Source organism: Labeo rohita, chromosome 14, assembly GCF_022985175.1.
Source record: "Labeo rohita strain BAU-BD-2019 chromosome 14, IGBB_LRoh.1.0, whole genome shotgun sequence".
NCBI classification, from domain to species: domain Eukaryota; kingdom Metazoa; phylum Chordata; class Actinopteri; order Cypriniformes; family Cyprinidae; genus Labeo; species Labeo rohita.
In genome coordinates, this window is record NC_066882.1 from 19,168,775 (window position 1) to 19,184,718 (window position 15,944).

The window sequence follows — 15,944 nt, forward strand, 5'->3', positions numbered from 1 at the left end:
TTCACCCCAGGCCAACTTAGCCTGGTCTAAATTGCTTTTTTTATTACAGATAGATTGTGTAGGGCCTTATGAAATCTGTTTTATTTTTCCCAAATTCCGTTTTTTCTGTTTTAAGTTTTCTAGGCTCTGTTTTGATGGCTAAATTTAAAAATATTAATCAAAAAGCATGTCTAATTAATTGAAATCATTAAAATTACATAATTTAACAGCAATTTATTGCAAGTTTAACAAAAAAAAAATCATTTTTAGACCCTATGAAATATGTTTATTTTTTCTCAAATTTAGTTTTGTTGTTCACCTAATTCTGTTTTGCATTTTAATAATTAAAAGTATCTCTAGTTAATTGTTTTTATTAAAAAGTATTTATTTATTTTCCAGAAACACAGTGTTGTGTATTTACATTTTTGGGGGTAAATAAATTCCGGTAAATATTTTTTCTTGCAAATATACCTTAGCCAGTAATGTTTTAATAATAATTGTATTATTAGTAGTAGTACTATCATTATGTTAAGCAATAACATCCACTTCCAGAACAACAATTTACAAATAATTTACTCACCCCCTTGTCATCCAAGATGTTCATGTCTTTCTGTCTTAAGTCGTAAAGAAATTATGGTTTTTGAGGAAAGCATTTCAGGATTTTTCTCCATATAATGGACTTCATTGGTGCCCAGATTTTGAACTTCCAAAATGTAGTTTAAATACAACTTCAAAGGGCTCTAAATTATCCCCGCCGAGAAAGAAGGGTCTTATCTAGCGAAATGATCTGTCATTTTTTTCGAAAAATAAAAATTTGTATACTTTTTAAGCACAAAAGCTTGTGTAGCACAGGCTCTGGGATGCGCGTCCACGACGCTACGAATCACGTCTAAGTTCATCGTCTGTGTACTCTGGCTCTGAAAGGTAGAGTATGGCGAAAAACTCTGTCTTATATTCTCCTACAACTTCAGAATCGTACAACATCGTTGTACCTTTTTGTTTGTAAACAGCGTTTGACTTACTTGCACTTCCTTAGTCTTTGCGCGTTCGCTTTGTAAACACTGGGTCTATAGCTCCGCGTGACCTTTCAGTGTGATTCAATAGTACGTAGTGTCGTGGACGCACATCCCAGAACCTGTGCTACATGAGCTTTTGTGCCTAAAGTATAAAAAAAAATATTTTCCAAAAAAAAATGGCCAGTCGTTTCGCTAGATAAGACCCTTCTTCCTCGGCTGGGATCATTTAAACTAGATTTCGTGAGTTCAAAATCAGGGCACCAATTAAGTCCATTATATGGAGAAAAATCTTGAAATGTTTTCCTCAAAAACCATCATTTCTTCACGACTGAAGACAGAAAGACATGAACGTCTTGGATGACAAGGGGGTGAGTAAATTATTTGTAAACTGTTGTTCTGGAAACAAGTTAACAAGTTAAACCGAACTTTTATTTTGACGGGTTGCTCTGAAGACATTTGAGTTTCTGTTTGTATATGATATGACAGTAGTTTTTCCTCAGTAGAAACGGTAAAATGCTTGTGATGTAACTCCCAGAGCGGTTTTGGACATTATGTTTATATGTTTATGTATTCATATATTGAGCGGAAGAGGCTGAAAACACTGCGAGCATTAGACCTCCTTCGGTATGTGTGTAGTAAAAACAACCGCATGTCTGCATCCAGTGTTGCCAAGTTCGTGTTTTTTTTTGTTTTTTTTTTTGGGGGGCTACTTTTACACTGTTGCCGCGGGTAGTTTTTGATGTCTGCGGGTTGAAGCGACCCCTTTAACATCATATTTACCTTCTGAAATGCGAATTTACCAGGGGAACATCGACAAAAAACATGTATTTTATACATTATCCCCCGGAATGCGAGTTTTAACAAGGGATCCCCTTCGAAACACGTTTTGGCTAGTTTTGAGTAGAAATTGGGTGGGATTTGTTGTGAAACCCTGGCAACCCTGTCTGCACCATTCATTTATACAGACACAGGACATGGAGGTTCATATTTAAATAGCATTTTTGTGACTTATTCACAGATGTGCGTCTTGTTTTACAAGTACTGACCTACTTTGGATTAATTCATCAAAATACAGTAAATTCCATTTTTATGACTGGATTCCACATTCCAACCACGTTTTCTGCATTGTGTAAATCACAGGGCCCTAATTATAGATTTAGATGTCGCTAGTTAAGTTAACACAATATTCTAAACATTACTTAGCATTACATAAAATACTTAACTTTTTGAATAGATGCAACAGATTTATTTTGATCAAATTCTGTAGCTCATGGATAAAATTCAGTGCAGAGCATTCTGGGATTGGCAGTTTTACCTTAGATTTCATCCAAAACAAGGTGAGAAACGAGTGTAATTTTGCAGCCTACTGTTTGGAACAGAATTCCTGTTGTGGTTGTACTCATGGTGCCTAAAAATATTTTCTAGGTGGGCAGCTCACTAGGGATTTGGAACAGAACTGAAATGCTTTTCAGACTGGGATTTGTGCAAATAAGAGATTAATTAAACATTGTTTGGAATCGGTTTGTGTTGATTCTAATTCTGTACAAATTTTCAGCTAGAGATTTAATCATTCTATATCTTGCTCTGCCCAGCTGGTATCATTTTAAACCAGCGTTTGGCAATGAAAACACAAGACAGACTTGTTTTGCTTACTCTGTATTGATGAATGACATATTTACGCCCAAGGAACTTGAGGACATTAATTCTTTTAAGAAGCTATCAAACTTGAGAAACAACATGTACACGTAATGGCAAACACACTTCTGGAAAACTCATGACTGTGTTATTCTTGCCTGATCATGTAGTTATGATGAAATACAGGATCTGGAAATGCTTATTTAGATCGTTCAGATGATGTACGACGAAAAGCTCACAAATGCTACAGTTGACTTTTTTAAGAGCAATATGTAAGCTAAAACCACAAAAGTATAAATCTAAAATCTGACTTATAAGGGCATGACATAAAATTATTTAAAATGAGACAAAAAAGCAAAAACGCCCATCCTTTATTTTAATTTTTCATTTAACGTCATGCCGTGAAGTAGTTTTAATCTCATCGCTTTGTTCAGGGAGTGTACTTTCCGTCCAGGATGTAGATGTCAAAGGTTGTGTTGTGTAGCCTAATAACATTTTCATTGGCTTTGGCTAAGGTGGTTTCATCATGGCATGTGTACTGAAGGGAAATTTTCTTTCTGCAGTCACGGAGTAACTCCCTGTCCTGCCAAGTCCAAGCCAGCAGACAAACCTGATGAAGATCAAGGTAAGTAGACTTAGAACAGACAGACTAGATTGACTCTCACACTACACACCGACTCGCGGCCCGGACTCGCTCCCACGGGGAGGGCTTGTTCACAGAGTGGCCGGGCTGGCTAAGACAGGCCTGTTGTTAATGGGAAAAGTAAGACATAAATGGCACTGATGTGTTTATAGTCAACGATGATAATATGAGTCAATTATCGCTCTCTTGAGATGTGATTTATATAAGCTGAATTAAACCACGAGCCACTCTCCTCTCATGGTGTTAGCAGCATCTCGATAGATGTCTTTGTGTTATAGGTTGGTCCCTGGATAAAAGCAAGCCATTTTAGACTACAATTGCTCTCGTTTTAATAGCAGCCCATAAATGTACACACTTGTAACAGGTCTCTGTTGGCCCATAGTGAGGAAGTGCTAAAAAAATATATGTATAGAGTTTCATTGTCCTGTTTTTCAGCACCAGCTAAAGCACCAATGAATTCCGGTCCAGCCTGTCGGCCTCCATGGGTGACGGATCCTGGTTTCGCAGACCGTTACCATCCGGACAAGACCAGCACGGTGGTGACGCAGCACAAGCAGCCGGTCCAACCCACTCCCATGCAGAACCGCAGCTCTATCATGCAGGCAGCGCAGCAGAACCCTGCCGACTCCAGTGGGCGCACCCCGCTCTGCGCCGCGTGCAACAAGATCATTAGGTACAGCTGGAACTCTACCGCCTCTGGAGTCAAACTTCAGGACTGACTGAAGATTTACAGTTAAAGGAATGGTTCACCCAAAAATTTACATTTGCTCACAGTTTACTCATTCTCTGTTCATACATCATTTACGCACCAGTGCATCCTCTGCAGTGAATGGTCCCGTCAGAATGAGTCCAAACAGCTGATTAAAAACAATAATAATCCGGTCCATCATTTAACATCTTGTGGCGTGAAAAGTTGTGTGTTTGTAAGAAACAAATGTGACCCTGGACCACAAAATCAGTCGTAAGTAACACAGGTATATTTGTAGCAAGAGCTGACAATACATTGTATGGGTCAAAATTATCGATTTTTCTTTTATAACAAAAATCATTAGGATATTAAACAAAGATCATGCTCATGAAGATGTTTTGTAAATTTGCTACGGTAAATATATTGAAACTTAATTTTTGATTAGTAATATGCATCGCTAAGAACTTAATTTGGACAACTTTGAAGGCAGTTTTCTCAATTTTTATTTTAATAAAAAAAAAAAATTGACCCTTATGACTGGTTTTGTGGTTCAGGGTCACAAATCCATCCAGACTTTTTAACTCCAAACTAGTGCAAGGCGATATACAGGTTCAGACGATAAACCGGTTTGAATTATGCAAATGGTATGAATTAACGGCAATTAAGGACAGCGTCATTAATTGAGAGGAGATCCCTGTTAACTGCAAACACTTCTGACTAATGGTTGGAAAACTTTTGAAACTATTAATAACACACAACTTAGTCTTTAACTGGGCAAATAAAACAACTGTAAATGATACTGTAGCAGGCCGAAGAAGCTCACTGTTCACAATGTGTGAAATATAAGAAGAAATCCTAAATACTGAATTGGGAGTGGGGGTTTATATGAATGTATCTCTGAGGGGAACTGTCTTCAGAAAAGTTTAGATGGTCTTTTTTTCTCATTTTACCTCCGTATAATGCATATTAATGTAGTATTTAAAACAGCAGCACTGCTTTGTTTACAGCGATAACCAAGGAAACGCTGTATCACTGCTGTTCCATAAGCACCACCTGCTGTCAGAGTGAGTTTGCATCTCATTCAGGCTTTGTTTACACTAGTTCTCATTTTAAAACGCATACCTTTTGCTATGCGTATCCTTGATGACAGTGTAAACAATAACATCATGCTCATTATGTCTTGTGACATGCGTTTTTGGGTTGTGAAGTGTGGACTGAGATCGTTTTTCAAATGCAGTGAAAACGCCAGTGTAGATGAGGATCTGTTTCATTTTAAAACGCAGTTTTAAAATGAAAACACACTAGTGTAAACAGGGTCTTAGTCCGTCAGACCATTCTGTTTTTGCTTTAACTTTTGAAATGATCTAATTTACATCAAAAACTACTCATGCTTTATGTAGCACGTTGGTTTGGATCGTGATTAAAATGCAGTGTTTCTGAAACGGTTTCATCCATTCCAATTAATATAAAGGCACAGTCAGGGAAAAAAACGCGATCAAACTGGCAGAATCCTAAAAAAAAACAGCCTGTGATGCAGATTTTAGGTCAAAACATTTCAAAAGCGTTCTAAACGAATATGTTGGTGGATTTTGATGTGAGAGGAAGGGGATGGAAGAATGTTTGAATGATTTGTTTATTACAAATGCACAGCTTTTCACTTCAAACGACGTTATTGATGTATTGGAGTTGTGTGGATTACTTGGATTCTCATCCTGACGGCACCCATTCACTGCAAAGGATACATTGATGAGTAAGTGATGTAAACAGTATTATCAATATCACGATAGCAAAACTGCCTAAATGTTATCGTGGTCATATGACGGTATGAAACGGTATGTCTTCTGGGCAAAAAGTGATTATTAAAAGTATATTGAAACATCTTATTCTAATATAAAAGGTCTTTACATTTTTGGGCCATTATGTTTTGGCACAGTATCTGTCAAAAGAACTAAAACCAAAAGCACAATATGGCTTAATCACTTCATCAAGTCTGTTTTCACTGCGTGTTTCAAAGCGAAGTGCACACTTCGTTCAGGCGATCAGCTCGTGATCCGGTGTTTTTTCCGCACCTCAGAACGGCTCCGTTAACAGTGAATGAATGCAGTGAACTTGTTTATTACATGTGCTATGAGTTTCATTTGGGAACGCAACAGCCACCAGTTATACTTTTTAGCGGCAGATGATTACAGTATTTTATTAGATTTGTGATGAGACGCATTTTTGTAAGCCTGTTTTCACTGAAGCTGGAGTTTTCCTTCAAATTAAAAGCTTTACTGCCATTTCTGTCAAAATAAAATCTTATAAGTGTAGTGTGTGTGTGTATATATATATATATATATATATATATATATGTATATGTGTGTGTGTGTGTGTATATATGTGTATATATATATATATATATATATATATATAATATAATATAATATAATATATTATTATTATTATTATTATTATTATTATTATTATCATTTATTTTCGACTAAAGTTTTCTTAGTTAAGAACATGGGTTGGAGCTCTTATTTTTAAACTCTCAAAGTGCATTAGATAGAAAAATGTAACTTTAAAATGTACAAAATTTAATCCTCCCACCCTACCCCACAGTCTTCATTTGGCTATTAAGATAGCGTAAGATTTTGATATTTTTACATCCCTAAGTGATGCAATGCAAAATTTCTCCAAATCTGTTCTGATGAAGAACCAAACTCATCTAGATCTTAGATGGCCTGTGGGTTGGTACATTCTCAGCAAATCATTTCAATCATTTTTGGGTGAACTATTCTGTTGAAATCCCAAAGCTAACCACTGCAGAAAGCCCAAAATACCTCCAGATCAATGATGACTATGCGCTAAATGTCATTACTTACAAAACTGAGAGAAAACATGGGGAGGGAAAAAAGGTTGTGTCAAACTTCGGAAAGCAGCAATTTCTTAAAATACGCCGGGCACAGAAATAGCGCCATGTCCTTGGGCTTTCTGCTGTGGAGAATCAATATAAAACAGAGTGGGTTTCTGCGTCTGACCTACTATTTCCATTAGAATGGCTTTTGCACACCGAACACTTAAGAGTGCTAAACCCAGCTGTTGATGCCCCATCTGACCCTTTCACTTTAGTGCAAAAGCTTTTGTTGCAAGACTTTGTTTGTGTGTGTCTGTGTTCTAGGGGACGCTACGTGGTGGCGCTTGGTCGTTCCTGGCACCCAGAGGAGTTCACGTGCTGTCAGTGTAAAAGGGTGTTGGACGAGGGGGGCTTCTTTGAGGAAAAAGGATCCATTTACTGCACCAAGTGCTACGACAACCGTTACTCACCCAACTGTGCCAAATGCAAGAAGAAGATAACTGGGGTAAATGCATTTCCTACTGTTCTGCAACATAAACACAAAATGCATTTCTTTAGAATAGGGTTTCACAGTGGCATCTGCACCAAACAATTATCAAGAAAATGATTTTATTCTGCATGGATGCATTAAATTACATAAAATAAAATAAGGTAAAATAAAAAAAATAAATAAAATATAAATTCTAAAATTGTAATAAAACATTATAATAGCATAAAATGTAACTGTTTAACTATTTAATCAAATAAGTAAATGGTGCTGTTAATTTGATTAATCTTGCTTAATCACATCCAATATATCCAGTATATAAATTATACACTACCAGTCAAAAGTTTTTGAAGATTTTTAATGTTTTTTTTAAAGAAGTCTCTTCTGCTCACCAAGTCTGCATTTATTTGATCTGAAGTACAGCAAAAACAGTACATTTTTTAATTACTTTTACTATTTAAAATAAATGTTTTTTTTTTTTTTTTTGAATATATTTTAAAATGTAATTTTTTCCTGTGATTTAAAAGCAAAATATTTTACTCCAGTCTTCAGTGTCACATGATTCTTCAGAAATCATTCTAATATGCTGATTTGCGGTTCAAAAACATTTTTTTTATTATTGTCAATATTTAAAACTGTTAAGTGCATTTTTTCAGGATTCTTTGATGGAAAAAAAAAGATCCAAAGATCAAGATTTATCCAAAATAAAAAAGATTTTGTAACATTATACACCAAACCATTCAAAAGCTTGGAGTCAGTATAATTTTTTTTTTTTTCTTTTGGGGAAAGAAATGATAGAAATGAATACTTTTATTCAGCAAGGATGCTTCAGATTGATGAAAAGTGATGATAAAGACATTTACAATGTTACAAAATAATTCTATTTTAGATAAATGCTGTTCTTCTGAACTTTCTATTAAAAGAAAACTGAAAAAAATTCTACTCTGCTGTTTTCAGCATAAAAATAATAATAAATGGTTTTGAGCAGCAAATCAGAATGTTAGAATGATTTCTGAAAGATCATGTGACTGGAATAATGATGCTAAAAATTCAGCTTTGAAATCACAGGAATTAGTTACATATTTAAAATATAGAAAACAGTTATTTTAAATGGTGAAGTGTTTTAAAAAATGTACTGTTTTTGCTGTACTGTGGATCAAATAAATGAAGGCTTGGTGAGCAGAAGGGGATGTTTTAAAAAACATTAAAAATCTCACTGATCATTAACTTTTTACTGGTAGTGTATATAAATATAAATATATAGTACATACACATATGTGTATATGTATATTCTGAATGTGATTAATTGATTTGACAGCACTAATTACTTAGCGTTAGCAGGATTTAATCATTATAATTCATTAAATACAATACAAAAAGTGGGAAACCTGAAAAACAAACAAACCTGTATATTGATTCTGATTGTACAAAGCTGAAAAGGTAAGAATAGTGCCAGTGGGGTAAAGTGTGTTTGTGTGTGAGTGAGTGAGAGTTTAAAAGTGAGAGTGGACTGATTTTGCAAGTGTGAATTCATAGATGGCGTGCGCCACTCCCTCACACCCCTCTGTCCTCTCGGCAGGAAATCATGCATGCCCTGAAGATGACCTACCACGTACAGTGCTTCCTGTGTGCCGCCTGCAAAATGCCCATCAGGAACCAGGCCTTCTACATGGAGGAGGGAGAGCCCTACTGCGAGCGAGGTGAGCGACCGCGGCCCCTCTCGCACGCCCGGCCGCACATCTTATCGACAGCCCCTGCCGAGAGCCGAGCGCGGGCTCCTGCGGTGTTTAATCATTCAAATGCTGCCACTTCACTTCAGACATCAAACCTGCTCCATACTGGCCCTGCACATTGATTAGGAGCTTTGCTGAGAACTTTTATGCTTGAGAATCTACTTTAAATACACCATTAGTAGAAAGCGCTTTGGTGCTCAATGAAACCATTAATACTGTTCTTTTTTTTGGTTATTCAAATTAGATTCAGATCACAAGACAGATTCAAACTTATTTGAAGTGGCTCAAAGACCACTTTTTACTAACCTGTTTGACACTTATATTTCTATAGGAATGATAAGAGATACAATTTAAAGCTCATAAGGCATCGGGAACATTGCAAGCCTGCTTTGAACCAGCATTTTTATTTTATTTGTATTTTGTTCTGTTTTTTATTTATAGGAGTAGTGAGAACTATAACATTTAATATAATATTTTGGGGTAGGAGGAGTGGGGAACATTCAAACCTTTTGTGCCATCAATTTATTGTTATAGTAATGATAAAATATGTAATTTAATGATAATAAGGCACTGGAACATTAGATTCAAACCTGTTTTGTCTTTTTTATTTTATTTTATTTTGCCATTTCAATTTACAAGACTACATTTTTTTTTTTTTACACATTTATTTGTTTATTTATTTATGGGACTAGTGAGAATTATGACAGGAAATTCCTCTGAGGAGGAGTTATTATTATTCTTTCTTTGCCGTTTTATTATTAGGACTTGTGTTTTTTTTTTTTTTTTTTTTTTTTTTTTTTTTTTTTTAGTAACATTTTATTTTACCATTTTCATTTAAAGGACTGGTGAAAGGATTTCATTTCATTTCATTCATATATATATATATACATATACATATACATATATATATATATATATATATATATATATATATATATATATATATAATTTGTTTATTTTTTTATTTATTTACGTTTTATATTGCTATTTTCATTTACTGGACTAATGAAAGGTATTTTATTTTTATTTTATTTTTGCCATTTTCGTTAATAGGACTAGTAAAAGTTTTTTTTTTTTTTTTAATTACTTTTGTTTTATTTGGCCATTTTCATTTACAGGACTAGTGAAAGGTTTTTGTTTTATGTGTTGTTTTATTTTATTTTGTTTTGTTTTATTTTATTTGCCATTTTTTATTTATAGGATTAGTCAGAATTATGACAGGAAATTATTGGAAGGATGATTGGAAAGCATTGGATTCAAACCTGTTTAGCAAACATTATTTTATCTTATTTTATTATTTTGTCACTTTTTATTTATAGGAACTACTAAGAGTTATAACAAGAAATTCTTTGAATTCCAACCTGTTTTGCCAGTGCTTATTTTAAATTCTCTTTTGCCACTGTCATTTAAAGGATTAGTACGAACAGGTAATTACTGGGAAGTGGAACAGGAAACATTACGTTCAATACTATTTTCCAATTTGAGCACCATTGCTCAAAGTGTCAGAGTTTGTGTACTACCCACTAGGCCACGACTCTGACAGCAGTTCTTTTATTTTGGATCTTTTGTTCTGACCAACTTAATTATAGGAACAATTATTCTGAGAATAGGAAACAGTTGAGAGAAGGGGCTCGGAAATGTTACGGATCAGATTCGATCCTACATCCCAACGCGAGAATCACGGCTTAAATTGATTTGAATTCAGTTGTGAAATTTGCCACGTTAAGCTGCGCTTGTTTATACATTTAGTTTCCTGAGTGGTAGTAATTTGCCAAATTCAGCCACCTTGCGTGTTTAATTTATATTTATGTAGTGCAGTTAATCACATTGTCACATTTGTTGGGCCCCTAATCTTACATAAACAGACATTAAGCTATCTGAAGGGAGTGCATGTCTTTATTATGTAAATAGGCTTGCATTGCAGTTCCGGTGCTTTACAGCTTTGAAGAGTTTTGGTCTTGTGTCAGCAGCAAGTGGGCAGCTGTTTCTGTTAGAAATAAAGAGCTAGTGTTGATAAAATAGCTGCAGTCTCAGCACCTTAAAAGGATTGTGCTCTAAACTACTTACCTTGCGTACGGGGATGTAAAGCCTGCCACTTTTAAGTTTTCCGTAATGGGGCAATCCATGTAGAAATCTGGACCGGTGTCTGTTATCACACACTGAGCATGTGACAGCTGAGAAAATGTAATCCCTTTTCTTTTTCCTTTCGATAACACATTTCTTTCTTGTCTCGTTCTCTTCGTTTCTGACCAAGCATTTCCTCCACTCTGTCTTAATAGGCCCTCTTTGCTTGGTTTGTTTTTCTCTGCAGACTATGAAAAGATGTTTGGTACCAAATGCCACGGCTGTGACTTCAAGATTGATGCGGGAGACCGTTTCCTCGAGGCGCTGGGCTACAGCTGGCATGACACTTGCTTTGTCTGTGCCGTAAGTCATTTTGATACATTGGGACCTGTCCCGAAACTCTATCTTAAACTTTCTGCACCACACAACACTTTCAAGAAATAGTGCCCTGGCCCTTGAGATCCCAGACATTTCTCTTTGAAATTTATGAATTGGCCATGTTTGCATGCATTTTATTAATGTCTTTATTAATGTGGTTCACAGCTTTTAGAATATTCTTCCTTTTTATTTATATTCCAGATAAACTAAGACATCCGTTTTATGTTCTCTCACGGATACGCAGGATACGATCTTGCCATTTATTTCATTTTTTTTTAGGAATTTAGGCAATTCGTTTTCATTCTTAACGGCACACGAGAACACAATAAATAGCAAAGCGGTGTGATGCTTTTACTCCTCTGTCTCCTGATTTAAGTTCTTTAATCTTTAGAAATAAAAAAAGATTAGATTAAGTCTCCAGAAATGTGGTTCTTTGATAGCTTGGCAGTCTGTGTCGGAGAGCAATTACTTTCTTTCTGACATGCACTGATATTAACTGTGGATATACCATATAAAACATGTTCACATGACAGATTAATACATTCGCTATCATTCAAAGGTTTGTGTTGGTAAGTTTTTTTTGTTTTGTTTTGTTTTTTGAAATCTCTTATGCTCACTGAGGCTGCATGTATTTGATACAGTAAAAACAGTAATGTTGATGGATATTGTTACAATTTAAAATAACTGTAATAAATGTAAAATGTAATGCAAATGTGATGCAAAGCTGAGTTTTTGGCAGCCATTACTTAAGTCTTGCGAGTTAGCAGTTTTGCTGTCATATTTTTGTGGGAACAGTCTTTTTTTTTTTTTTTTTTTTTTTTTTTTTGCTCAGTTCTCCCAAAAATTAAAATTCAGTCTTTAATTACTCACCCTCTTTTCATTTCAAACCCGTAAGACCTTCGTTCATCTTGAAAACACAAATTAAGTTTTTTTTTTTTTTATAAAATCTGAGAGCTTTCTGACATTAAGATTATATAAGATTTTATTGGCTTCTAGCAAGTAGAATGGCCCTGTTGCAGTACAGGTCCTTGCAAAAGTATTCATACCCCTTTATTTATTTATTTTTTTCACGTTATGTTGCAGTCTTGCGTTAAAATGCATCAAATGACTTTTTCCCACATCAATTTACACTCCATACACCATAATGACAAAGCACAAAACAGATTTGTGACAACTTTGCAAATGTATTAAAAATAAAACCCTAAAATAAGTTAATTGCATAGTAACTCAATTACTTAAAGCACCTTTACAGCCTCAAGTCTTTTTGGTTATAATGCGACAAGTTTTGCACATCTGCATTTGCCAGTTATCTGCCATTCTTCAGCATTTTCATGTTTCTCCAGAAATGTTTGATTGTGTTTAAGCCCAGGCTGTGGCTGAGCCACTCAAGGACATTCACAGAGTTGTCTATAAGCCACTCTTGCTGTGTGCTTAGGGTCATTGTCCTGTTAAAATATGAACCTTCTGCCCAGTCTGAGGTTTTGAATGCTCTGGACTGGGTTTTCATTAAAGCTATCTTAATTTCTTGGTACATTGAGCTTTCCCTCTCCCCTGACGAGTCCGTCAGTTTCTGCCGCTGAAAAAAAAAAAACCCACAGCATGAGGCTGCTACCAGCTTTTGGGATGCTACTGTGCCAGGGCTTGAGCAGTGACTGGTTTCCTCCACACATGATGCTTGGAATTGAGGTCCATCAGACCAGATAATCTAGTTTCTCACAATCTGAGTTCTTTAGACGCTTTGTTGCAAATTCCAAGTGGGCTTTTATGTGTTTTCACCGAGGAGAATTAAGTTTGGCCACACTGCCATAAAGCCCAGATTGATGAAGTGTTGCAGTGATGTTTGTCCTTTTGCATATATGATCAAGGAGCTCAACTAGAGTGACCATCAGCTTCTTGGTCACCAGTATAACCAAGCCCTTTCTCCATCAATTGCTCAATCTGACCAGGAGGCCAGCTCTAGGAAGAGTCCTTGTTGTTCCAAACTTCTTCCATTATGGATAATGGAGGCTACATGCTTCTGTGAACCTTCAATGTAGCAGAATTCTTTTTTTTTTCCTGAACACTTCCCCGGATCTGTGGCTTGACGCAATCCTGTTTCTGAGCTCTACAGGCAGTTTCCTTTGACATCAGGGCTTGATTTTTGCTCTGATATGCATTTTCAACTGTTAGAACTTTTATTGAGAGGTGTGTTCCTTTCCAAATCAGATTCATTCAAATGAATTTGCAACAGGTTAACTCCACTCAAAGTGTAGTAACGTCTACAAGCAATATGAATGCTATTTCTAATAAATTTGCAAAGTTGTTACAAACCTGTTTTGTGCTTTGTCATGTTGTGTAGAGTGTAGACTGATGTGGAAAGAAACTAATTTAAAGCATTTGTAACATAAGTCTTCAACTCAACAAAATGTGAGAAAAATGAAGGGGTTTGAATACTTTTGCAGTGCACTGTATATGATTGAACAAGAGTTTGATTTCTTCTGTGTAATCCTCTTTTTTTTTTATCTCCTCAGATCTGTCAGATTAATCTGGAGGGGAAAACATTCTATTCCAAGAAGGACAAGCCACTATGTAAAAGTCACGCTTTCACTCCGGTGTGAGGTTCCGCTGTTCGTCAGTGAGGGGCCGGAACGGAGACTGGGGGGTCTATAGCTATGCCAAACAAGACCAAGTACTTTACTTGAAGCCTGTAACATATGGCTGACTGACAGAGTGATGGATATAGTAGCTCCGCTGGCTTTCACTGGCTGTTATAGCAGCTTCGATCAGCATTTACTAAGTATGTGTCATTCAGCAAAAGCACAGACCTGAATTTTCGATAGCTTGCTACAGTAAGCCGACAGACTGCCCTCAGTTTTGCTGCGTTACGATGCCAGTCATTCAACTGGAAACAGCTTGTGAACTGTTATAAACACCAACGCCAGATGTTGTAATGGATAACAAGGTATTCGGATGAAGTATTTAAGCTGTCCCTCCTCATCCCGCGTCACCTCCGAAAATACACCTGCAGTATTCATGATGCTTTAGAAATGTAAGAACTGCTCAGTTTATGTTTGCTTTTTAGATATAATTGGTTCGTTTCAGTATGAGTGAATCTCACAAAACATGTCATGTTCGTATTGCATTTAGAAAATTAAGCCATTTGTGAGAATATGAATTTTCTGTGACTTTACTTCCATGACCACTAAGCACATTTTCCCTCCATATGTCGTTCTAATTACTGTAAAGCAAAAATAAATAAAAAAATGTGTAATGTATTAATACATCATAATAGTATTTGTTAAAATATTATATATATAATATTATAAAATCATATACATATCAATATATAAAAAAAACCTGAAAAATATTTTTCTTGATTTAATTTTTGTTTCAAAATGTGACTTTTTTTGTGAGATTCGCTTATCTCATCTGCACTCGGATGTATATTATCATCCAAAATCTATCCTCTCTTGTCACAAATAAGGACAAAGCATTTCCCATGTAATGAGTGAAGCAATCTGGTTGTACTTGGATCCATACAATCCATTTTGTAGGTTAAAGCATCGAGCATGTGATCTCCTCAGACAGGATCTTAAAGTGGCCCCTCAATCCTCTAGATGCTGTGCAGCCTACTTTTTTGCTCTGCCTGATTTGCTGTGCCAGGGTACTTAAGGTAATGGCAAACCACAGAGGAATAAAACGCCCCTGGCAGCTACACTGAAATACATTAGCACTGATTGCATGCGTTTCATCCTGACCCAAGCAATGGTCTCTACATGGCTTCAATACTAAATACGCCACATTCATCTGTTCTAATCAGACAGGTAGTTCTAATTAAGGAAAGGCCTGTGATGCCATAAAAACGCTCTGCGTTGGTGCAAATGGATTCTGCAATATTATATGGCCAAAGTCACTTAGAGCCTTTGTTCATATTTGCTTGCTGTTATTTAAAGCTCTGTGGCCGTTTTGGTGGTTTCTGCAAAGGCATCTGTACCAAAGGTGAGGGCAGGGAAGGCATTTTCTTAATTGTGGATATCACCGACGTATGCATAGTCTTATGGAGTTTACAAACATAATGGAGACTACATAGCAGATGCTGCCCGGAACATCATTCCTTATCGCAATCTCCTGCACTCTAATCGGAAGAAATGCAACACTCCAATATCCTGCTCTTAGAAAGCTATATATATTTGAGCCAACTGCTCAATTTTTGTACTTTTTTGTATTGACAATGTGTTATGTATCAACTATCAAGTGCCTTTTTTTTATAGCTTTGCAGCCTTTAACTATTGTGTGTCATTTGGAACGATAAACTGCTGTATTCTTGTGCATATTTTCCAGAGGATTTCTATGTCAGATGATGCAAATCATTTATAATGAAACTGTGCTAGACATTTAGTCAATAAATCACCTGCAGTCATGTTGTGTTCTGACTTACTGAATCATATGAATGGCAGGGTTTTCTTCATGTGTTTGAAAGAATAAATCATGATTACTCTGGAGAAG

At 35.9% G+C, this 15,944-nt stretch overlaps 1 protein-coding gene across 3 annotated transcripts in view; it reads left to right on the forward strand.

The window, feature by feature from the left end:
* The window catches only part of pdlim7 (PDZ and LIM domain 7), a 56,612-nt gene extending 40,754 nt beyond the window's left edge, over nucleotides 1–15,858 (forward strand). For all 3 annotated transcript variants that reach the window (XM_051127782.1, XM_051127780.1, XM_051127781.1), the window contains exons 6-11: nucleotides 3,194–3,255; nucleotides 3,709–3,946; nucleotides 7,122–7,302; nucleotides 8,864–8,984; nucleotides 11,329–11,444; nucleotides 13,970–15,858. In XM_051127782.1, coding sequence (XP_050983739.1) covers nucleotides 3,194–3,255; nucleotides 3,709–3,946; nucleotides 7,122–7,302; nucleotides 8,864–8,984; nucleotides 11,329–11,444; nucleotides 13,970–14,056 — 805 coding nt within the window. In that variant the 3' untranslated portion in view covers nucleotides 14,057–15,858. The remainder of the gene's footprint in view (nucleotides 1–3,193; nucleotides 3,256–3,708; nucleotides 3,947–7,121; nucleotides 7,303–8,863; nucleotides 8,985–11,328; nucleotides 11,445–13,969) is intronic.
* Nucleotides 15,859–15,944: the final 86 nt, after the last annotated feature.